Consider the following 24,878-nt stretch of genomic DNA (forward strand, 5'->3'; position numbering starts at 1 on the left):
ACAACAGCGAAGGACCTTGTGAAGATGCTGGAGGAAACAGGTACAAAAGTATCTATATCCACAGTAAAACTACGGTTTGCAACTGCACATGGGGACAAATATCGTACATTTTGGAGAAATGTCCTCTGGTCTGATGAAACAAAAATAGAACTGGTTGGCCATAACGACCATGTTATGTTTGGAGGAAAAAGGGGAATGCTTGCAAGCCGAAGAACACCATCCCAACCGTGAAGCACGGGGGTGGCAGCATCATGCTGTGGGGGTGCTTTGCTGCAGGAGGGACTGGTGCACTTCACAAAATACATGGCATCATGAGGAAGGAAAATGATGTGGATATATTGAAGCAACATCTCAAGACATCAGTCAGGAAGTTAAAGCTTGGTCGCAAATGGGTCTACCAAATGGACAATGACCCCAAGCATACTTCCAAAGTTGTGGCAAAATGGCCATCACAAAGCCCTGACCTCAATCCTATAGAACATTTGTGGGAAGAACTTAAAAAGCATGTGCGAGCAACGAGGACTACAAACCTGAGTCAGTTACACCAGCTCTGGCTGGAGGAATGTGCCAAAATTCACCCAACTTATTGTGGGAAGCTTGTGGAAGGCTACCCGAAACGTTTGACCCAAGTTAAACAATTTAAAGGCAATGCTACCAAATACTAATTGAGTGTATTTAAACTTCTGACTCACTGGGAATGTGATGAAAGAGATAAAAGTCATTCTCTCTACTATTATTCTGACATTTCACATTCTTAAAATAAAGTGGTGATCCTAACTGACCTAAGACAGGGAATTTTTACTAGAATTAAATGTCAGGAATTGTGAAAAACTGAGTTTAAATGTATTTGGCTAAGGTGTACAGTATGTCATCTTCCGGCTTCAACTGTAGGCGTATGCGATATCTCTAGCTTAAACTGACAGATTTTTATGGGGATTTTTTTATTATGCTACTTAGATTGATGCATGGGTGCGTCAATATCCAGCACCCTCCCCCTGTGAGTATAATGACACAAGTTTTCAATGGGATTCAAGTACGGAGACTGAGATGCCATTGCAAAATGTTGGTTTAGTGGTCAATTAACATTTCTTTCAATTACAAAAATCTCCTGCTACTTGGTAAAGTTCACGATGCCATTGACCTTAACTAAGGCCCTCTGGACTAGTGGAAGCAAAATAGCCCCATAACATCGAAGATCCTCCACCATATTTTACAGTTGGGATGAGGTATTTAATGCATATGCGTTGTTCTTTCGAAGGCCAAACCTACAATTGGTGTGTGTGGCCAAAGAGCTCTGTGTTTCATGTCATCTGACCATAGCACCGCCTGGAGTTTGCTAAATGGCATTGGCACCTGGATTGGAACCAGTGCTATGGTCAGATGACAGGAAATAGAGGTCTTTGGCCACACACACCAGCGGTAGGTTTGGCCTTCGAAAGAGCAATGCATATTATCCAGTAATTTTGACTCCTATTTATTTATTTTATTTTTTTTGTATTACTTGTTAAACAAAATCTTTCTCTAAACAATTGTATTAGTAATTTCCCCATTTTATTTGAGCATATAATATTGTATTTGTATTTATTTTATACAGTCTTTTTTGCTCATCTTTATCTAGTGTGCCAATTGGTTTAACGGTTGCTATAAGGGAGTTGAGACGGATCACTGCTTGGGAGATTCAAAGTGGAAGGCTGCGCACTATTTCTGTTATACAAATAATGCTGTGCCCAAGTACTAAATACACATTGTCATGCACAGGGAGACCACAAGACGGCTGTCACTTGGGAAATAATGACTTTGAGTCGGGAAATACATATGGTCTCAGTGGTCTCACTGAGGGACTTCATTAACTCTTTAATGGACCAGTTGTTCTCTATTTCTAAGTGGTTACATTGTTAAGGGAAGCTGTACAGGGGGATTTGCTTCCTTTAATCTACAGAGTATCCTGTTGCAGCTTTGGAGTGATATTATGTCTACACAGCGATAATGCTAGTCATTCTTATCAAGATGAATGAATAATGGAGTTTACTGCTCTTAAGGTGATGCTACAGAGGTTTTGTATAATTTCAGCTAGTAGTTTTGAAAGTAGTGGTCACAATCCAAAACAGGTACCTGAAAATTGTGCACAATTGTTTACAACGTCATCCATTTCGTATTTTTACGTCCTGCAGATCGTATGATATGTTACGAATTCCAATTCGTACAATATGTTGCGAATGTATTAGTGCTTAAGATCCCATTCAATCTCTTTAAATGTTCAGCTATTTAGCTATTCTATGACTTGAGCTAATGAGTATGTGCTCAATCAACCCTAATTGAGACATAAACACTCAAAGCTAGCACTAGCTAATGCCCCGGAGATTCCCACTGTAATCAAAGCAACTGTAAAGTTTGCATACAAACACACGATAACATACGCACTATACACACATGTACACATGGATTTTGTGTTATAGATATGTGGTAGTAGAGGCCTGTATTGTAATGTTTTTTAAATGTATAACTGCCTTAATTTTGCTGGACCCCAGGTAGAGCAGCTGGTGCCTTGGCTGCAGCTAATGGGGATCCATAATAAATACAAATACAAAAGCGTTCATTACTTTTTGAGATCAGCATTTGTGTACATTTGTCATTCATTTTCACATGGAGGAAAGCGGAGAGCATATTTCCTCACAACTGATGTCATGCTTTGCCAGATCCCTCTTTGATTAATGCCCTCTGAAGATTCCCATGCTGCTAGTTCTCCCCTTCTGTAAACAAAGATGAAAATGCTTAAGCCCAATTGAGAGTATTTAAAGACATCCTCTGGAACTTTGGTGAAGTTTTTTTTAAACTTCCCGCATTGGGCTGGATGTGTCAATGTGTAGTTCATACATGCATAATCTATGAGAATAATTACTGTCTTACCTAAATTAGCCATGAAATCCCTAGTTTTTAAAAACAACTGTTTTTTCTGGAAGCTGTTTTCCCTACATTTTCCCCCACGTGGGCTAGCCCCCTAGCAATTCGAGTTCAACCAATGAGCTTCAGCCCCTCGCCATTTGAGTGACAGCTAGCAAGATGCACACACAGCAGAGCAAGAGAAAGAGCAATGACGTGGTGCACATATGTGATGTAGTATGCCATTTTTTGGGGACCACTTTTTTAGCTTGTGAGCGCTACTTTCAGAACTACTGGCTAAAAGGTATACAAAAGCACCGGACAATCTCTTTCAGCAGGTAGTGTGAGTGAAAGCTCTCAAAGATCTATTCATGTGAGTCATGTGGTTATGTTTGTGAATATGTCCCTGATGACTCATTATTTATGGAATAGCCTTGTTGTTCCCAATTAACCAAATTGGTTTTTAAAGCCGATATCTATGAGAGTGAGATCCCATTTCATTTATCACCGTCTTCTAAAATGCCACTTCAAATCACTGACAAAAGGCATTTTCCTTAAAAAGCTTTAACTAATTGGATCAAATCAATAGGTCTTTTATTTTAATGTCTTGTTTCGGTTAGATTACAATTAAGTTGATCTGCTTGGCCAGCACCTGTAAAATATATTGTACTGTACAGTTGTGGTCAAAAGTTTTGAGAATGACACAAGTATTGGTCTTCACAAAGTTCGCTGCTTCAGTGTTATGAGATATTTTAGTCAGATGTTACTATGGTATACTGAAGTATAATTACAAGCATTCAATAAGTGTTAAAGGCTTTTATTGACAATTACATTACATTTATGCAAAGAGTCAATATTTGCAGTGTTGACCCTTCTTTTTCAAGACCTCTGCAATCCGCCCTGGCATGCTGTCAATTAACTTCTGGGCCACATCCTCATTCTTGCATAATTCTATTCAGATTTTGTGTGTTTTTGTTTGTCCACCCACCTCTTGAGGATCGACCACAAGTTCTAAATGGGATTAAGGTCTGGGTGTTTCCTGGCCATGGACCCAAAATGTCGATGTTTTGTTCCCCGAGCCACTTAGTTATCACTTTTGCCTTATGGCAAGGTGCTCCATCATGCTGGAAAAGGCATTGTTCGTCACCAAACTGTTCTTGTATGGTTGGGAGAAGTTGCTTTCAGAGGATGTGTTGGTACCATTCTTTATTCATGGCTGTGTTCTTAGGCAAAATTGTGAGTGAGCCCACTCCCTTGGCTGAGAAGCAACCCCACACATGAATGGTCTCGGGATGCTTTACTGTTGGCATTACACAGGACTGATGGTAGCGCTCACCTTGTCTTCTCCGGACAAGGTGTTTTCCGGATGCCCCAAACAATTGGAAAGGGGATTCATCAGAGAAAATGACTTTACCCCAGTCCTCGGCAGTCCAATCCCTGTACCTTTTGCAGAATATCAGTCTGTCCCTGATGTTTTTCCTGGAGAGAAGTGGCTTCTTTGCTGCCCTTCTTGACACCAGGCCATCCTCCAAAAGTATTCGCCTCACTGTGCGTGCAGATGCACTCACATCTGCCTGCTGCCATTCCTGAGCAAGCTCTGCACTGGTGGTGCCACGATTCCGCAGCTGAATCAACTTTAGGAGACGGTCCTGGCGCTTGCTGGTCTTTCTTGGGCGCCCTGATGCCTTCTTCACAACAATTGAACCTCTCTCCTTGAAGTTCTTGATGATCCGATAAATGGTTGATTTAGGTGCAATCTTACTAGCAGCAATATCCTTGCCTGTGAAGCCCTTTTTGTGTAAAGCAATGATGATGGCACGTGTTTCCTTGCAGGTAACAATTGTTAACAGAGGAAGAACAATGATTTCAAGCACCACCCTCCTTTTAAAGCTTCCAGTCTGTTATTCTAACTCAATCAGCATGACAGAGTGATCTCCAGCCTTGTCCTCGTCAACACACCTGTGTTAACGAAAGAATCACTGACATGATGGCAGCTGGTCCTTTTGTGGCAGGGCTGAAATGCAGTGGAAATGTTTTTGGGGGATTAAGTTCATTTTCATGGCAAAGAGGGACTTTGCAATTAATTGCAATTCATCTGATCACTTTTCATGACATTCTGGAGTATTTGCAAATTACCATCATCAAAACTGAGGCAGCAGACTTTGTGAAAATTAGTATTTGTGTCATTCTCAAAACGTTTGACCACGACTGTAGAAAGATTGGATTTATTATAGAGTAGATTCCTTTTATCCACACCATAGCCAAGAGTAGTACTTTAATGATTGCAAGTGACAATTAATATATGGTTTATTTACCTTAAATTTACCTTGACGAATGTTCTAGTTATTTTTTTATGTTTATCTATTTATGTTTTTTTCAGCGATTTCGTGTGGAAATCCAGGTACTCCTGCCTATGGGAAGATTGTCTTCAGTGATGGAATAGTGTTTTCAAGCTCCGTGGCATATGCCTGCTGGGAAGGATATGAGACCTCAGGTCTCACCACTCGCCACTGCACCACCAATGGCACCTGGACCGGCTCAGCCCTAGACTGCACAGGTATACTGTACTGTGCACTGTAGGAGCTCTACAGTGGGCTGGTCTAACACACATCTTGTATTCATTCAACCTAGACCATGAGACGTGGCCACAATACACCTAATCCTACATGCCACTCTATGCTTTTGATTATGCTTATACAGTACTGCATGTACAAATGTTTGACCGATTCAACAGTGATCAGCTGTGGAGATCCAGGTCCTGTTGCCAATGGGATTTACATAGGAAATGAGTTCACCTTCAACAAGACTGTTCAGTATCACTGTAACCCAGGCCACGTCATGGACACTGTCGGTTCATCCGTGCTCCTCTGCACCAAGAACGGGTCTTGGAACCAAACCAAGCCTAACTGTAAAGGTAATTCAACTTTGGTTATGACTCAATAATACTTGTTGTTGGCTTACAAAGAAACAAACATTTCTACTTTCATTTCTTTACTGAGGGCTGAGATGAGAAGGCGCAACCAGAGAAATATACTACAGATATCACCACACTCCAGAATTTCAAGCACTCAGAGATCAAAAGAACTCAAAAGTGTTTTGATCCTGTTTGGAGTAGTTTCTCTACCTTTTTGGCACAGCGAGCACAAATTATTCACTTACACAGACCGAAGGGATGTTATCCATGAAATGTGTAGGATCTGTGCTATCAGATGTCAGACTTGAAACGTGTGGAGAAAACGATGCATCCAGTTAGTGGTGCAATGCAGACAAGCATAGAGCAGGGAAGTCTCCTCCCGAGCAGATTGACAGGCAGAGAGTGAATGTGTGCACTTACATAGAATTTCCCACAGTAGCACTTTACCAGACATGTGGTTATAGACCAATTGCAGTCCTGTGTGTGAATACTGTTTTAATATGCCAGAAATTCCTGCTTTTACAGAATAGACATCCAATACCACAGCATTTGCAATGATTTCTTTCAGAGTTAGAATATTTTATCGTCTCAACGGGAAATAACAGTTCATGCAATACCCTGCATATAATCGAAAACAGATACACAGTCCATATCGGATATGTATTGTGATTAATGGGACGTCTACTTCCGAATTAACTATATTACTTGCCATTAATAGGCAAATGAAAACACTTTCTCCCTGTGGAAGACAGAATATGATCATCAAAGAGGATATGAACCGCGATAAATCATCCATTCCCTTCTAGCACATTAAAATATATGTTTTGAGTTAACATGCAGTACTTACTCACTGAAAATCATTACATCCATCCTGATGATATTGTTTTGTCCCCACATCAGTGATCATGTGTGACCGGCCTCCTGCTGTTCGCAATGGGAAGGTTGAGGGGTCAGACTTGCAGTGGGGCTCCAGTGTCACCTACAGCTGTTTCGATGGGTACCAGCTATCCAGCCCTGGAATCGTCTCATGTGAGGGGAACGGCACATGGCGAGGGGAGATCCCTCAATGTCTTCGTAAGTTGAAAATCAAGTACCTTTAAGACTGAAAATCTGAGCACTTGATCTAAGCTTTAGTGCAATGGCAGTGTTATCAAAGCTTAGCAGTGTTTACCTATTGCTCTGTTTGTGTTAAAATATATTTTATAGTAGACGCATCAAATTTATGAAAGCAGTGCCTATCAGTTTAAAGCAAATTAAATGTGCACACCTGGCCTACTTATCCTTCCTATAGCCCTGTTAAAGTTGTGCCGCTGGGGGGTGCATGACCCGGCTAAACCCTCTGTGAAATGCCAGATTTGACAGGTTGGGAAACTGTTGTGACAGATGCAAAAAGAATGTCAACATTTCCTAAATTGATCCCTCAAGTATCCGCAGCTAGGGCTGCCCATAACATGAGCATTACAAGATACATGGACGGAGTCTGCTGCTGCAGCCTGCAGGCCTTGATCATAAACCTCCTGACACGGTGCCAGAAGTAGTGCCAGAATGTTCCGAAATTCCATGCACAGAGTGGGTTGTCATGGAAAGTGGGTTGTCATGGAAAGCCTGCAGGAGAGCCCACTCTGTGATGAGTGTGATAGAAGGAGTCAGGCGCAGGAGGGTAAATCACCGAATACAGAGTTTATTCCTTTCCGTCACAGTTGCGCTGGATAGCGACATACAAACATAGGCACAGGGGAAACTCTCTACCCTGGCAATCACGGTACGGAAATACTCCAAACGATATACAAGCATAGGGGAATAAATCTACCCCGGCAATACAATAAGAGAGTAGCTCAACCGAGCTACTCTACTCTCACATGGAACAATCACCCACACAGACAAGGGAGCAGAGGGGACACTTATACACAGACTAATGAGGGGATGAGAACCAGGTGTGTGTGATAACAAGACAAGACAAGTGGAGTGATGATAATGGGAGCAGCAGTGGTTAGTAAGCCAGTGACGACGAACGCCGAAGCCTGCCCGAAGAAGGAGGGGAGGCAGCCTCCGTGGAAGTTGTGACACACTCTGTAATAACAACTTCTCATACTGTGGATCTGAAATGGGTCTGAGTGACTTCCGCTGCTAAACTCTTTGTGGAACATGTATGTGGGGCATTTCACAAACATGAAAGACCTATTATGAAAAAGCAACTTGAAACCATTGTACAGTAGGGGAGAACAGGTCTAGTTTAGCTACGGTGCTTTCTGTCTCTCACAACAAGATTATCTTTTTTTCACCTCGTAATGTTGTAATTCCAAGAGCCATGTTATGAATGACTAGCTGGTCAGTTGTGCAATTGAAAAATTATGAATTAAGATTCCGAAACCCACGTAACCCGGGGGATGTGTGTGATGTGAAGTGTGTGTGATTTGATTAATGGTCTCTGTGCTTTGTTGTGCCTAGCTGTGCTGTGTGGAGACCCAGGCACCCCAGCAGAGGGTTATGCTGAGGGGAAACAGTTCACCTACAGGTCAGAGGTCACCTTCTACTGCAGGGACCCCAACATCCTGGTCGGGTCCTCCAGGAGAGTGTGTCAGGTGGATGGGAGTTGGAGTGGAATGCAGCCCTCATGTATAGGTGGGTCGTCCTGCCCATTCATACCATAATAATAATGCACATCTGCTGCCAGTGGTGGAAAAAGTACCTTCATAGAAAATAACTCAAATAAAAGTAAAAGTCACCCAGTAAAATTCTACTTGAGTCTAAAAGTATTTGGTTTAAAATATACTTAAGTATCAAAAGTAAATGTAATTACAAAAATATACTTAAGTATCAAAAGTAAAAGTATAAATCATTTCAAATTCCTTATATTAAGCAAACCAGACGGCACCATTTTCTTATTTTATTTATTTACGGATAGCCAGAGGCACACTCCAACATTCCAACATAATTTACAAACGAAGCATGTGTGTTTAGTGAGTCCGCCAGATCAGAGGCAGTAGGGATGACCAGGGATGTTCTCTTGATAAGTGCGTGAATTTGACAATTTTCCTGTCCTGCTAAGCATTCAAAATATAACGAGCACTTTTGGGTGTCAAGGAAAATGTATGGATTAAAAGGTACAATATTTTTTAAAGGAATGTAGTGAAGTATGTGGTCCTATGTAGCTCAATTGGTAGAGCATGGCGCTTGTAACGGCAGGGTAGTGGGTTCGATCCCCGGGACCACCCATACGTAAAAATGTATGCACGCATGACTGTAAGTCGCTTTGGATAAAAGCGTCTGCTAAATGGCATATTATTATAAGTAAAAGTAGTCAAAAATATAAACCGTAAAGTACAGATACAGATTTTAAAGTATTTTACTAAAGTACTTTACACCACTGTCTGCTTCCTTAGTTGTGGTGTGGTCTGATGTGGTGTGGTGTAGTGTGGTCTAGTGTGGTGTAGTGTAGTGTGGTGTGGTGTAGTGTGGTCTAGTGTGGTGTAGTGTAGTGTGTTGTGTAGTGTGGTGTGGTGTGCTGTGGTCTAGTGTGGTGTGGTGTGGTGTAGGATAGTGTTTTGTAGTGTGGTGTAGGATAGTGTTTTGTGGTGTAGTGTGGTGTAGTGTAGTGTGGTGTGGTGTGGTGTAGTGTAGTGTGGTGTGGTGTAGTGTAGTGTGTTGTGTAGTGTGGTGTGCTGTGGTCTAGTGTGGTGTGGTGTAGGATAGTGTTTTGTAGTGTGGTGTAGGATAGTGTTTTGTGGTGTAGTGTGGTGTAGTGTGGTGTAGTGTAGTGTGGTGAGGTGTGGTGTGGTGTAGTGTGGTCTAGTGTAGTGTAGTGTAGTGTGTTGTGTAGTGTGGTGTGCTGTGGTCTAGTGTGGTGTGGTGTAGGATAGTGTTTTGTAGTGTGGTGTAGGATAGTGTTTTGTGGTGTAGTGTAGTGTAGTGTAGTGTGGTGTGTAGTGTGGTGTGCTGTGGTCTAGTGTGGTGTGGTGTAGGATAGTGTTTTGTAGTGTGGTGTAGGATAGTGTTTTGTGGTGTAGTGTAGTGTGGTGTAGTGTAGTGTGGTGTAGTGTGGTGAGGTGTAGGATAGTGTTTTGTGGTGTAGTGTGGTGTGGTGTAGGATAGTGTTTTGTGGTGTAGTGTAGTGTGGTGAGGTGTAGTGGGGTGTAGTGTGGTGTAGTGTAGTGTGCTGAGGTGTAGTGTGGTGTAGGATAGTGTTTTGTGGTGTAGTGTAGTGTAGTGTAGTGTAGTGTAGTGTGGTGTAGTGTAGTGTGGTGAGGTGTAGTGGGGTGTAGTGTGGTGTGGTGTAGTGTGGTGTCATGTTGTTGAGTGTTTGCATCTTTTCTTCAGTGATGATGATGTTGGTAGTCAGTGAGCTAAACATTTCATTTTCTTTAGATCCTGCATATAGCACATGCAGAGACCCTGGAACACCATCTAATGGGATACCAGTCACATCCCAAGGATTTGAGGTAAGGTCCTTACTTTTAGCGATGTCAAATTGTGGGTAAACATACAGTAGATCTTTGTATTGTCATTTGTGCTCAGATCATTTGCTAAAATAGTCCAAAATAGTATTCTGGTCAGTCAAAGCAATTCTCTGGTTGTTTTTAGACCATTTATAGTAATGAGTCTTCTTCCGTTTTAGGTTGGAAGCAAAATCTCCTTCAAATGCCGTAAAAACTACCACATACTGGGATCTACAACAAGAACCTGTCTGGAAAATTTGACATGGAGTGGTGTGCAACCAGAATGTATCGGTAAGACTTTCTGAAATATTTGTTTTTGTGTGACAAGACATTGTCAAGAAAACTGGAAAAAGTTATTTATTAATCTGCCAGGTATACATTTTCTTAGCGTTGACTTGTTAATGACTAAAGGGAGAGACACAGGCGGTATAGAGGGGGGTATGACAGCCAAAGGGAGTAGAGCATTGGTTTAGAAAATGTAACCCTTTCATTTACTGCATTCCAGATCATGGTAGTGTCATGTTCTCCAGCTCTCTCCTTAATAACTCTGCCCAGGATTATAGGTCTTGAGCTGTATGTATGGTTAATAGAAAGATCACAACGTAGAAACCATTGAGGGATGGTCAAAAGGGAATTGACATTTGAGAAAGGGCTGTGTGATTCATGGAGGGAAGTTAAGTAGGGATTGCTGCCCTCAGCAAAGAAGAGATAAAGTTAGCCAAGTTTAAGCTGTTCGTATGTGAGTGGTAAATCAGTGGGCGATTTTGACAGCATACCCCACGAAATTCTTCAGGCGTCTCCTCCACATAAAGCGGCTTCACTGTCAGAGGCTTGGGAGTGGGGAGGCTTAAATTGACAACAGGAAAGTGTGAAGACTGAGTTCATATATTATGTTACAGATGGATAGCACCACTCTGGCCTTGTTTTATATGTTTGCTCCTGATAGGATTGCTTGATCTCTACATAACTCCATGATACTGGTGTGGGTGTGGGGCTGCTGTATTCTGACCGGTAATGCTGGTCAGTGGTAGAGTGAATGTATTGTGTTTTACCATGTTTTTTTCTTCTTCGTGCTTTCTTTTTTGTAGCCCATGCCTGCAGACAGCCCGAGACACTGTCTAACATTGACGTGAAGGCTATTGATCTACCAACTCTGGGCTATACTTTGATTTATACATGTCAGGACGGATTCTTCCTGGCCGGGGGATCAGAGCACAGGACATGTAAACCTGATGGAAAGTGGTCCGGAAAGCCACCTGTCTGCAAAGGTATACTTATGCACTGGAATGTGCCTGTTATTGAAATGTCACTATTTCCTGTGAACCATTCACAACCTGAGGACAATAAATTATACCATGGGCCATATACTTAGATTAGCAGTTCATCTGCTACTTGTATGTGTCAATCCTATTTTCCCCGTACATTGGTATTCAACACAGTAGTTAATTTGCTGTGTGCTCTGTGCTAGCTGAGAAGATCTAGGTAATTTAGTATACAACATTTCAGCAATCATCAAGTCTGAATCGCTCTGGTAAAATGTAGCCCAAAAAAAATGTTGTCATTACACGGCTACAAGCAGCAACTGGCAGTGAGTAGGTCACGTCCATAAATGTCATGTAGTCAATTATTTCTTCCATCTTTCAGTTGGGCCAAAAATAAATGGTAAAAAAGAAGTGGAGTCAGATGTTCAGAAAAACAAGATTGGTGGTACGTTATCTTCTCTGAGTAATTGGTTCATGTTCAAATGCTTGTCCATTCAATGTAACATGTACTGTCCTTACTGTACATCTGAGGTTTCTCTTAATAATGGCTGTACAGACGATGGATGACGCAAAAGCAAGAAAGAAAAATCTTGATGAATTATGGTACCTTATCTTGTTCTGGTCATACAGTATAACATGAGTCTTTCTTTCCTTCAGTTCCTGTAGATGTGTTTTCTTTAAACTTTGTCTGGACCGGGTTCTATGAGTATCTTGGGGCAAGAGAAGTTGCCACTATTACTGTAAATGGATTCAATGAAACAACCAGTAGAGTCAATGCCACACTTCTGGATCAGAGCAGAGTGCAGCTTAAACTTGCTGGTAAAGCACCATACACATGTTAACCCTGACGTTATTTGATTAGGCAAATATTACAGTGGAAGTCAACATTACAACAGTAAACACCAACCGATAACCCAATTTCCGTTGTTTTCAGGAACGTACAAGAAGGAGGAAAACCATTTGCTACTAAAGGTTTACCAGATACGCGGTCCAACAGAGCATCATTTCAGTAAATTCAAGAACGACAACTGGGCAATGGATGGCTACGTAAGTATTTTATTTGAATTAAATGATCAATAAAGGGCCTAATGATGGACTTCAAAGCTAATCAGGAAACATAACAATATTTTGTCATCAATACGCAGCTCTGGCACTAGGTTTTGTCTTCCATACCCAACACAAGACACTGCAACTTAACATTGTATGGCCTAATGCCCTAAAATGATTTGAATGTAAATGTGTCAGTAGAAGTTCTTGCTTGACTGTAGTTTTGTAAAGTTCAAAGAGATATCTTAATGTGAACACTATAGCAGTTAGTCACTTCAAAGGTGATAGAGACACCGATAAGCTGCATGAGGACAAAGGAGGGATATGAGGTGAATGGGTAATAGCGAGAGCCGTGTAATGGTTCTGCATTTCAACTACTGTATGCCCTGACAAATCTGCAAAAATCGAATTTTGTTCCCCCTCTCTTTTGTGTTGGTTTAGGTGACCGCAGAGTCTGACAAGAAAACCTTTGTTTACCAGGGTCACATTCAAAGCAAGGACTTTGGAAGATTTGTACTAACAAGAGGAGGTACAATCATTGTGTGATCTTAATAATAAACAAAAACGACATGCACGGTTACATTTTACTGATGATACCATAGCTTTTACATAAGTTACTCCAAGAAGTTTGACAACAATGATTGTACTGTTATGTTTCTTTATTAGGTCTCTTTACAACAGACCTGGAGCCATCAAATCCCCCATACTATGGTACCAACAGCAGTTCAGTAGCAGCTGCCATACTAGTGCCATTCTTTGTCCTTATTCTGTCAGGGTTTGCATTTTACCTCTACAAACACAGGTAAGGAGTGCCGGCTATTGGATGTCTTGGTAACCTGCATTGGTGATGTTTGTCCATATATGCTTGGACGTTAAGCGTCGTAGTCTCTTATAAGTTATGGGAAACTCCTGTGCCAATTCACCAACGATGAGTGATCCTTAAAAGTTTCAGTTGATAGATCGTTACATAACAAAATCAAATGTTAGATGAGTGCGAAACAAAAGGTTTACTATAAATTAGCATTGGCGTTTTCCAAAGCTAACTGAACAAGCAAAAGAAAGAAAGTATGTGACATTATTGTCAGATAAAATGGAAATTACGCAATATTAAAGTACATGAAAAATTGACAGGGTACTTTCACAAGACACTGATGACAATGAGAGACCCAAAGACGTAATCAGGGCGGGCGGCAGGTAAGATATAAGAAACTAAATCACTATAAGCAACAATTCCTACTTCCACATCGTCATTATCCTCTTTTACTTTTTTCATTTTGTGAAAAAAAATAAAAATACAATGTTTTAAAATGTGTTAGGCACAAATGAATATGTTGTGTTCTTTGATCTCATATTGTCATCTCGCTGTCAGCATATTTCTACCAACTGAATGTTGTTCTATTCGTTTTTTGTGTACATTTGCCTATAAGATATCATGAGAATCCATTTGTTTTGTACTATTATATTTACTGAAGTATTGTGTTTTAACATGAATACAGAATCATGCTTAGAAAGTATCTTCATATTCACATAGATAAAGAAAATGTATACTGTAAGTTTTATTAACATTTCACTCATTTTGTATGCCAAATGCTACAAACCCATAAATGTCAGCTTTTGAATACTGTCTTTTGACAATGTTATAATTACATCATGTAGGATCAGTCTGTTTTGATAGTTAGAATTTTTCTTCTGTGATGAGGTGTGAATGACGGAGTCAGGCGCACGAGGTAAACACCGAAAACAAGAGTTTATTCAGTGTACAATAATGTAGCGAATATAGCGACAGAATGAAACTAGCACAAGGGAAAATCAACCTTGGCTGCATACAAGTAAAGAGCTCAACCGAGCTACTCACTCTCACAACGAACAATCACTCACAAAGGACAAGGGGGCAGAGGGAACACTTATACACAGACTAATGAGGGAATGAGTACCAGGTGTGTGTGATTGACAAGACAAGACAAATGGAGTGATGATAAATGGAGCGGTAGTGGCTAGTAAGCCGGTGATGCCGAACGCCGAAACCTGCCCGAGCAAGGAGGAGGGGCAACCTCCCCTTGACGCGCAGCTCCAGCAGCGCGCCGACACTGGCCTCAGGGATGGCCAGGAGGACGCGGAGCAGGGCGAGTCGGATGGCGACGATGGAAGTCTCTCAGCAGAGAGAGATCGAGGATATCCCTCACCGGGACCCAGCACCGTTCCTCCGGACCGTACCCTTCCCATTCCACGAGGTACTGAAGGCCCCCCACCCGGTGCCTCGAATCCAGGATGGACCGGACAGAGTACGCCAGCGCCCCCTCGATGTCCAAAGGAGGTGGAGGGACCTCCCGCACCTCAGACTCCTGGAGCGGACCAGCCACCACCGGCCTGAGGAGAGACACATGAAACGAGGGGTTAATACGGTAATCAGGGTGGAGTAATAACCTATATGTGACCTCGTTGATTCTCCTCTGGACTTTTAACGACCCTACAAACCGCGGGCTCAGCTTCTGGCAGGGCAGGCGGAGGGGCAGATTCCGGGTCGAGAGCAAAGACGGGGGCCTCACTGAGGTGACGGTCAGCGATGGCCTTCTGACCGTCCATGTCTCCTCCGCGCGCCGAAACCAGTCATCCACCGCAGGAGCTTCGTCTGGCTCTGGTGCCACGGTGCCAGAACCGGTTGATAACCAAAAACACACTGAAATGGCGTTAGGTTCGTAGAGGAGTGGCGGAGAGAGTTCTGGGCATATTCTGCCCATGGCAGGAACACCGACCACTCCCCCGGCCGGTCCTGGCAATAGGACCTCAGGAACCTACCGACATCCTGATTAACCTGTTCCACCTGCCCATTACTCTCAGGGTGGAACCCAGAGGTCAGGCTGACCGAGACTCCCAGACATTCCATGAACGCCTTCCAGACTTTTTACGTGAACTGGGGACCTCGGTCAGACACTATATCCTCTGGTACCCCATAGTGCCGGAAGACGTGTGTAAACAGGGCCTCCACAGTTTGCAGAGCCGTGGGGAGACCGGGCAGAGGAAGGAGGCGGCAGGCCTTCAAAAAGCGGTCCACAATGACCAGGATGGTGGTGTTCCCTTGAGAGAGAGGCAGATCAGTTAAAAAATCAACACTCAAATGAGACCATGGTCGTTGTGGAACTAGTAAAGGTTTTAACTTACCCGCTGGGAGGTGCCTAGGTGCCTTACTATGGGCGCACACTGAGCAGGAGGAAACATACACCCTCACGTCTTTAGCCAAGGTAGGCCACCAGTACTTTTCGGTCAGGCAGCGCACTGTATGACCGATACCTGGGTGACCAGAGGAGGGTGACGTGTGCCCAGTAGATCAGACAATCACGGATAAGCGCAGGCACGTACTGCAGCCCAGCTGGATACTGCGGTGAAGATGGATCTGTGCGTAATGCCTGCGCTATATCCGCGTCCATCGCCCATACTACCGGCGCCACCATGCAGGAGTCTGGCAGTATGGGGGTATTGTCTCTGGGCCTCTCCTCTGTATCATACAGCCGGGACAGTGCGTCTGCCTTCACGTTCTTTGTACCCGGAATGTATGACAGTGTGAAATCAAACCGGGTGAAGAATAGGGCCCACCTGGCCTGGCGAGGGTTCAGCCTCCTCGCTGCCCAGATGTACTCCAGGTTACGGCGGTCCGTCCAGATGAGGAATGGGTGTTTTGCCCCCTCGAGCCAATGTCTCCAAACTGTCAGAGCTCGGACAACAGCCAACAGCTCCCGATCACCAACGCCGTAGTTCTGCTCCACCGGGCTGAGCTTCTTTGAAAAGAACGCATAGGGGCGGAGCTTGGGTGGCGTGCCTGAGCGTTGAGACAGGACTGCTCCCATCCCAACCTCGGATGCATCCACCTCCACTGGATCGGGGTGGGCCAGTACCGGGGCCGAGGTGAACAGTTCCCTCAGGTTACTGAAGGCCAGGTCAGCCTCAGCAGACCAGCGGAGCCGGGACGGCCCACCCTTCAACAGAGATGTAATGGGAGCTGCGACCGTGCCAAAGCCCTGGATAAACCTCTGATAATAGTTGGCGAAGCCAAGGAAGTGCTGCACCTCCTTTACCGTGGTTGGAGTCGGCCAATTACGCATGGCTGTAATGTGGTCGCTCTCCATCTCCACACCTGTGGTAGAAATGCGATATCCAAGGAAAGAGACGGACTGCTGGAAAAACGTACACTTTTCTGCCTTAGCATAAAGGTCATTTTCCAACAGTCAGGCCAGTACTTTTGCGAACCAGGGACACATGCTCGGCACGCGTAGCGGAATACACCAAGATGTCGTCGATGTAGACCACTACACCGCGACCAAGCATGTCCCGAAACACCTCATTCACAAAGGACTGGAAGACTGAGGGAGCATTCATCAAACCATAGGGCATCACCAGGTATTCATAATGCCCCGTGGTTGTGCTGAATGCTGTCTTCCATTCATCTCCCTCTCGGATACGCACCAGGTTGTACGCACTCCTGAGATCTAATTTAGTGAAGAAGCGCGCTCCATGCAATGACTCAACCACTGACGGAATGAGGGGGAGAGGATAACTAAATCTAATCGTCTCCTTGTTCAGTGGTCGATAGTCAATGCACGGGCGCAGACCGCCGTCTTTCTTCTTCACAAAAAAAAAACTTGAGGCAGGTGAAGTGGAGGGATGTATGTACCCCTGGCACAGGGACTCGGTGACATATGTCTCCATAGCCTCCGTCTCCGCTTGCGACAGGGGTTACACATGACTCCTGGGAGGTACAGCATCTACCCGAAGGTTTATTGTGCAATCCCCTGCAATCCCCCTTTATTTTTAGAGAAGACTTGGTTGCACCAATGGAAACACCCATACACCTACCCTGACACTCTCGCGACCACCCCGTGAGAACCCTCTCCAGCCATGAGAAAGTGGGGTTGTGGAGCGCTAGCCATGGAATACCTAACACCACAGGGAAAGCAAGAGACTCAATGATGGAAAAAGTGACCTGCTCACAATGCGTCTCCTGTGTGATCATGGTGACTGGTACCGTGACTTCCTTTATCAACCCGGACCCTAATGGTCGACTATCAAGTGCTCTAATGGGGTGTGGAATGGATAGGGGAACTAATGAAATGCCCTGGGGGCGTGCACAAGGTTTGTCCATAACGTTCCCAGCTGCGCCTGAATCGACTAGCGCCTTACACTGAGGAACTCTCATGTGATCAGGGAAGTATATGGGTATAGTACAGTGCTCAGCAGGCTCTGAACAAGAGTGGGTGCTCAATACCTGGGGTGATGCGAGAGTGCCCTGCCGGCCGCCTCCTGAGCCAAAAGAGCTGACGACAACGTGTGGTGGAATGTCCCTTCGTGCCATCCGAGTGGCACTGGCGCTGTTGTCCTCCGCTCTCTCGGTGCGCGGTACCACCCAGCTCCATGAGCTCTGGATCTGCGTCGGTCGGGGTGGGAACGGGCAGACCTCCTCCAGGACGTCCTCTGGTTGCCAGCAGGTTATCCAGACGAATGGCCATGTCCACCAGTTCGGTAAAAGACAAACTGGTGTCACGGCAGGCTAGCTCCCGTTGGACGTCCTCCCGTAGATGGCACCGGAACTGGTTGATCAGGGCCCGCTCGTTCCACCCGGACCCTGCTGTCAGGATCCGAAACTCCAGCGCGAACTCCTGTACTGTCCTTGTCCCCTGCCTCAAGTGGACCAGCTGCTCACCCGCCCCTCGACCCTCGGGCAGGTGATCGAAAACCGCCCGAAATAGGCGGGCGAACTCCCTGTAGTCCTCCAACGTGGCTCCTCCTTCTCTCCAAACCGCGTTGGCCCACTCCAGGGCTTTCCCCGAGAGGCAGGAAATGAGGACGGACACCTGCTCTCGATCTGATGGCGCCGGCCTGACACTGGAGCAGGACAGCTCCAGTTGGAGAAGGAATCCCTGACATAGAGCCGGCGTCCCATCGAACAGCCGAGGTCGGGATATCTGATACCTCCGGGTGCTGTGATGTAGGTCGCTGGATCCGGTTGGACAGCTGGTCTCGACAGATCGGTTCCTCTCCTCTCCAGGCGTTGGACGACCTGAAGAACCCGATCCATCGCTTCCCCCAAGCTGGCCAGCATCGTGGAATGCTCCTGGACCCTTGCCACGATTCCAGGTGTGCGCTCTTCTCCCGCTGACTCCATAGCGGGTGAGTGATTCTGTGATGAGGTGTGAATGACGGAGTCAGGCGCAGGAGGTAAAACACCGAAATCAAGAGTTTATTCAGTGTACAATAATGTAGCGTATATAGCGACAGAACGAAACTAGCACAAGGGAAAATCAACCTTGGCTGCATACAAGTAAAGAGCTCAACCGAGCTACTCACTCTCACAACGAACAATCACTCACAAAGGACAAGGGGGCAGAGGGAATACTTATACACAGACTAATGAGGGAATGAGTACCAGGTGTGTGTGATTGACAAGACAAGACAAGACAAATGGAGTGATGATAAATGGAGCGGTAGTGGCTAGTAAGCCGGTGATGCCGAACGCCGAAACCTGCCCGAGCAAGGAGGAGGGGCAACCTCGGCTGAATTTGTGACATCTTCTTTCTTTCTGTATAGAATTTTGCATACCCATATTATACATGTTTAGCCACTAGGCTTTATTCCACTTACATATGTAGGATCTTAATTTGATCACCGTTTTGCAGTATAACTTGTAGTGTATTTCAGGTTTAAAATGGCTTCTGAAGTTTGAAATGTCCACTTTGAAATTTCTTACTTCATTTTCCCTTACAGAAAAAGTATCAACCCCTATAAAAATGTCAATGAATTATAATCCACATAATAATTCACGTTTCCAGTTGCTGCAGGATTATTTTCCTGCTGTATAAAACTGGCTCAAATTAAGATCCTACATCTGTACTCTACCGCGTTCATACTCCCACAGACACTTTGCAAGGCTTTGGAAACGTGTTGGTGAAAATGCAGAGGTATTCTCCACACATGCAGATAGATCCTGCTTTAACCATGCCTTGATGTGGGATCAGTTGATGGACTTTTTATAGCCACACAAAGTTCATGTAGAAGACACTAAACCCTCCAGGTAGTCACTTAACCTGCATTTGTCTTACTTAGTGAGATTTGTAAGGTAATGGAAGGAACATTACGTTTACTGCACTGTTGGAGCTAGGAACACAAGCATTTCGCTACACTCGCGATAACATCTGTGTACGCGACCAATACAATTTGATTTGATTCAAAGTAAAGATTTACAAAATGCTCCTGGGAATCAAGGTCTTTACATTGATCTTATATTGAAGTTTAAAAACAGGTCAGTGAGAGCTGAAACATATTTTCCTTAGCTATGGGTTTTATTACTTCTTATTTGGTATATTTGAAGATGCAGTTACAATAATGTACAGAGATTCCTCAAGTGGGAAAGAGTTTTTGCTTCGTCATTGCACTTTTTGCTATTCATTAACATCCCTTCATGAAACAAAGTCACATTTGTCTGATAAGTTAAAAAAAACAGTCATAGCTAGTAGAGTTACAGTGGGGGAAAAAGTATTTAGTCAGCCACCAATTGTTCAAGTTCTCCCACTTAAAAAGATGAGAGAGGCTTGTAATTTTCATCATAGGTACATGTCAACTATGACAGACAAAATTAGAAAAAAAATTCCAGAAAATCACATTGTAGGATTTTTAATGAATTTATTTGCAAATTATGGTGGAAAATAAGTATTTGCTTCACAGTAGGTATGGTGTTCTTTGGATGCAACTCAGCATTCTTTGTCCTCCAAACACGACGAGTTGAGTTTTTACCAAAAAGTTATATTTTGGTTTCATCTGACCATATGACATTCTCCCAATCCTCTTCTGGATCATCCAAATGCACTCTGGCAAACATCAGACGGGCCTGGACATGTACTGGCTTAAGCAGGGGGACACGTCTGGCACTGCAGGATTTGAGCCCCTGGCGGCATTTTTTTTACATTTACATTTTAGTCATTTAGCAGACGCTCTTATCCAGAGCGACTTACAGGAGCAATTAGGGTTAAGTGCCTTGCTCAAGGGCACATTTACGTCATTTAGCAGACGCTCTAGTCCAGAGCGACTCACAAATTGATGCATTCACCCTATAGCCAGTGGGATAACCACTTTACAATTTTTTTTTGGGGGGTAGAAGGATTACTTTATCCTATCCCAGGTATTCCTTAAAGAGGTGGGGTTTCAAATGTCTCCGGAAGGTGGTGAGCGACTCCGCTGTGTGTGGGGGGGGGGTAGAAGGATTACTTTATCCTATCCCAGGTATTCCTTAAAGAGGTGGGGTTTCAATATTGTGTTACTGATGGTAGGCTTTGTTACTTTCGTCCCAGCTCTCTGCAGGTCATTCACTAGGTCCCCCCGTGTGGTTCTGGGATTTTTGCTCACCGTTCTTGTGATCATTTTGACCCCATGGGGTGAGATCTTGCGTGGAGCCCCAGATCGAGGGAGATTATCAGTGGTCTTGTATGTCTTCCATTTCCTAATAATTGCTCCCACAGTTGATTTCTTCAAACCAAGCTGCTTACCTATTGCAGATTCAGTCTTCCCAGCCTGGTGCAGGTCTACAATTTTGTTTCTGGTGTCCTTTGACAGCTCTTTGGTCTTGGCCATAGTGGAGTTTGGAGTGTGACTGTTTGAGGTTGTGGACAGGTGTCTTTTATACTGATAACAAGTTCAAACAGGTGCCATTAATACAGGTAACGAGTGGAGGACAGAGGAGCCTCTTAAAGAAGAAGTTACAGGTCTGTGAGAGCCAGAAATCTTGCTTGTTTGTAGGTGACCAAATACTTATTTTCCACCATAATTTGCAAATAAATTCATAAAAAATCCTACAGTGTGATTTTCTGGAATTTTTTTTCTCAATTTGTCTGTCATAGTTGACGTGTACCTATGATGAAAATTACAGGCCTCTCTCATCTTTTTAAGTGGGAGAACTTGCACAATTGGTGGCTGACTAAATACTTTTTTTCCCCACTGTATATAACGTAAATGTATTAACACTTTTTATTAGTTATATAACGTAAATGTATTAACACTTTTTATTTGTTTACCTTTCAGAACAAGACCAAAAGTACAATATAATGGCTACACCGGTCATGAAAACACAAATGGACAAGCGTCGTTTGAAAACCCTATGTATGACACAAACATGAAACCCACTGAGGCGAAAGCTGTGAGGTTTGATACAACTCTGAACACAGTCTGCACAGTGGTATAGCCCTCTTATCGCCAACATTGTACTGGCTTTTACAGCCATACCTCGTGGTAAGCAGTATCTTCTTTTTCGCCAGATGCCAATATTTCTTTGACTCATCACGTTATAACCTCTCTGTGGAGATGATAAAATACACAATTTAAAATCAATGACAATTTTATATGGACTTGCCACGAAAAATAAAACGACAACTATTGGTGTTCTATGGAGCAGAGATCATGTATGTGGCCAGGAAAATAAAGCAGAGAAGATTCTCTCTAGGATCAAGGAGTTCTGCATTTTATTTTTCTTTGAAAGTTGTTTTCATTCTCCTTCCTTTTTACTTTTTGTTCTGTCTTTTGGCCCCCAAAGGCCCTGCTTGGGGAAATACTAAAGTGTCTTGAAAAGCCACATAATTGTTGATAAAAAAAGTGTTTTCTTCAGTGAAGATGTACAACAAAGGAGGAAGCAACTTTGAACATGTTGCTGCTCATTCCTTGCCAGACTTCTCCAATAAAGGGAACATATGCTATAACTACAACTGTCTCGCAGGAGAACATGGCTATCTAATCTAGGAACTCGCTCACCTGTTGTGTTGAAAAACTTTATCGCACAAATTTTGCACTAGTGTGTTATGAATGGGTATGAAATGAGTCAAAATAGGAATTTTCAAACTAACTGAAAAATGACGTACAGGGTTTTTGACCATTTGTAGATAAAAAAATACAGTATATTTCCATATCCACGGGGAGCATGATGTCATGCTACTGTTTATCAATAGAGATGCTTATTTTATTTTCAATATTAGTTTTGCAAATAAATGTATGGAACACCCTCCTTACTTTTTTACATGGTTATATAAATGCATTTTAACTCTGGAGTCACAAACACCATGCAGCTTATCAAGCAACATTTAAATCCACAAATATAAATTAAGGAGCAACTGGTGTACATGCAAATGTGCAGCAATCGTGAATGATTTTTCATTTTATTCCCAGATTAATATTACCGCAGAGCAAACTGATCTGGCTCCTGTGCTCTGAAAAAAAAAAAACAATGCTCAATATTGTTGTATACTGTAAATTGCATCAAATACTTACAGTATTTATCATGCATGTTAGTCATTAATGTTTGTTTATATTTTCGATCATCAGTTTGCTGTTCATATTGTAGTTTATTTGACATTACCCAGGCATTGAACATTGTTAACATTCGGAACCCTACACAACAGTTTGCAGTCCTATCTTGTGGTCTTGCTGCAAATTCGCTTACGTTTCAAATATAGCTCATATTCATATCCGCGCAGACGGACTTCATTTTTCTACTCTACAATACTGGGACTAATCAAATGTTTGTTTTTCATAATTGCTGCCGTTGCTTTAAATCACAGTTTTAATGCATAAATGTATTTTAGTTTATATGTGCCATAAGATTATGCCATGTTTAACTCTGATACACAACCTTGTTTTGGTAGGCCTACTAAAGGCAAGGTGGGGAATCAAGTTGGATAGCAATCCTCCTTTAGCAGTGGCATGAGCAGGTCGTTTAGAAGCTAGTCTTAATAATCTGTTTCCCCCCTTTATGATATGTCCCTCCTATCCTTAAGGGTATTGAGTCAATTATGATGAATTGAACACAGACTACTTACTTACACTCCAAGAAACACTGCCTTATTCAATTCAAAAGCTGTCACAGTTACAAATGACCTATTACAACACTAACGCTTGAGAGTGTAAGGCTACTTGAATGCTTACAGTACACTGTGATTCCAAAGTCATAGATTAGCTTGTTGTTTTTCCTAAGAATTTTGGTTATGCATGTATTCACGAATAATGTTCAAAACTTACAGTAAAGGAACTATCTTAGCTTGGCTTTTCGAAATCTGTTTTCATATGCACTTGCTTAGAGATCAATGCACCAGTGACAAAATGTGTATTATAATCTTGTGAGATATCAGATTCCATTTCATACCTGTTGTATTTGTGGCCATAGTAGCACAACTTAGATTCCCCTGAGTATGATGCATTTAATGTGTGAAGTATGTTTGGAAAATCAGAAGCATTTTAATTTCCTTAATTTTTCTACAAACGATTTTAGCATTTTACATTTCAAATGATATCTAGTGTTCATTACACACCTACACACTGTACAGCAGTGTTGTTAATAAATAGGGTTAAGACGGAAATGAATCAAATCATCCCCTTTCTTTGTAAACATTTTGATGTAAGACCCACTGCTTTTAATCCACATTTTGCCTTCCTTTGGGCTTGCTGCAATAACGTTTTTCTTTCAACATCTGTAAAATGGTTTCCCAACTAAAGAGGTGTATAACTGCATTCAGTTTAATATCATTCCATTTTACAACATAGAGATATCACGTGCTGCTGACTGGAAGTAGGTGCAAAAGAAAATGTTTTTGTACAGAAATATATTTTTTATGAAGAATTTGTAAAATTATTAAATATGCTGTACTTTTTTGATTAATGTAGGTACAAAACTTGTTAAAATAAATGTTTTTACTATACAAAATGTACATTTATCGTCTATCTGAGTATGAATATAAAATGTATATTATCTATTGTTTAAACTTTTCTTGCAAATGTCGATATATACAAGCTGTTATTTTAAAACACTGCTCGTATATATTTGTTTATGTGAGAGAAAACAAACCTACACAAGGTTCTATGACACATGTTCTATGACTTATTTTGAAAACATTATTTCATATTAAACTTTTTTATATAATTATGGTCATATCTATGTGGAACTGTTTTCTTTTCCATTCGTGTCATGACATATTTTACTAGGCTATAGTCAGATCTATATAACAATAAAACAAAATCTGAATGTTTGCACTTAGGCTGCGCCTTTAAAGGCAATGTTCCCGCCTTGGCAGAGACCGTATTCATAGTAAACGCTGCATATGTCTGCTCAAAGTAGGAACGGATTGAATCCTGGCCTTACTCTAACTATGAAAATAGATTTACAATCATGATGATAATAAGATATACAGTGCCTTGCAAAAGTATTCATCATTTTGTTGCATTACAACCTGTAATTTAAATGGATTTTTATTTGGATTTCATGTAATGGACATACACAAAATAGTCCAAATTGGTGAAGTGAAATGAAAAAAATAACTT

The 24,878-nt window shown here is 42.6% G+C and overlaps 1 protein-coding gene across 1 annotated transcript in view; it reads left to right on the top strand.

Moving 5' to 3' along the window:
* LOC121548096 (CUB and sushi domain-containing protein 1-like) overlaps nt 1-24,472 on the top strand; it is a 442,651-nt gene extending 418,179 nt beyond the window's left edge. Inside the window, exons 58-70 of the mRNA XM_045209890.1 lie at nt 5,261-5,437; nt 5,615-5,794; nt 6,695-6,868; nt 8,243-8,416; nt 10,160-10,233; nt 10,410-10,521; nt 11,319-11,498; nt 11,875-11,937; nt 12,150-12,311; nt 12,427-12,539; nt 12,981-13,068; nt 13,206-13,341; nt 21,600-24,472. Coding sequence (XP_045065825.1) covers nt 5,261-5,437; nt 5,615-5,794; nt 6,695-6,868; nt 8,243-8,416; nt 10,160-10,233; nt 10,410-10,521; nt 11,319-11,498; nt 11,875-11,937; nt 12,150-12,311; nt 12,427-12,539; nt 12,981-13,068; nt 13,206-13,341; nt 21,600-21,759 — 1,793 coding nt within the window. The 3' untranslated portion in view covers nt 21,760-24,472. The remainder of the gene's footprint in view (nt 1-5,260; nt 5,438-5,614; nt 5,795-6,694; nt 6,869-8,242; nt 8,417-10,159; nt 10,234-10,409; nt 10,522-11,318; nt 11,499-11,874; nt 11,938-12,149; nt 12,312-12,426; nt 12,540-12,980; nt 13,069-13,205; nt 13,342-21,599) is intronic.
* Nucleotides 24,473-24,878: the final 406 nt, after the last annotated feature.

This window comes from Coregonus clupeaformis, chromosome 31, assembly GCF_020615455.1.
Source record: "Coregonus clupeaformis isolate EN_2021a chromosome 31, ASM2061545v1, whole genome shotgun sequence".
NCBI classification, from domain to species: domain Eukaryota; kingdom Metazoa; phylum Chordata; class Actinopteri; order Salmoniformes; family Salmonidae; genus Coregonus; species Coregonus clupeaformis.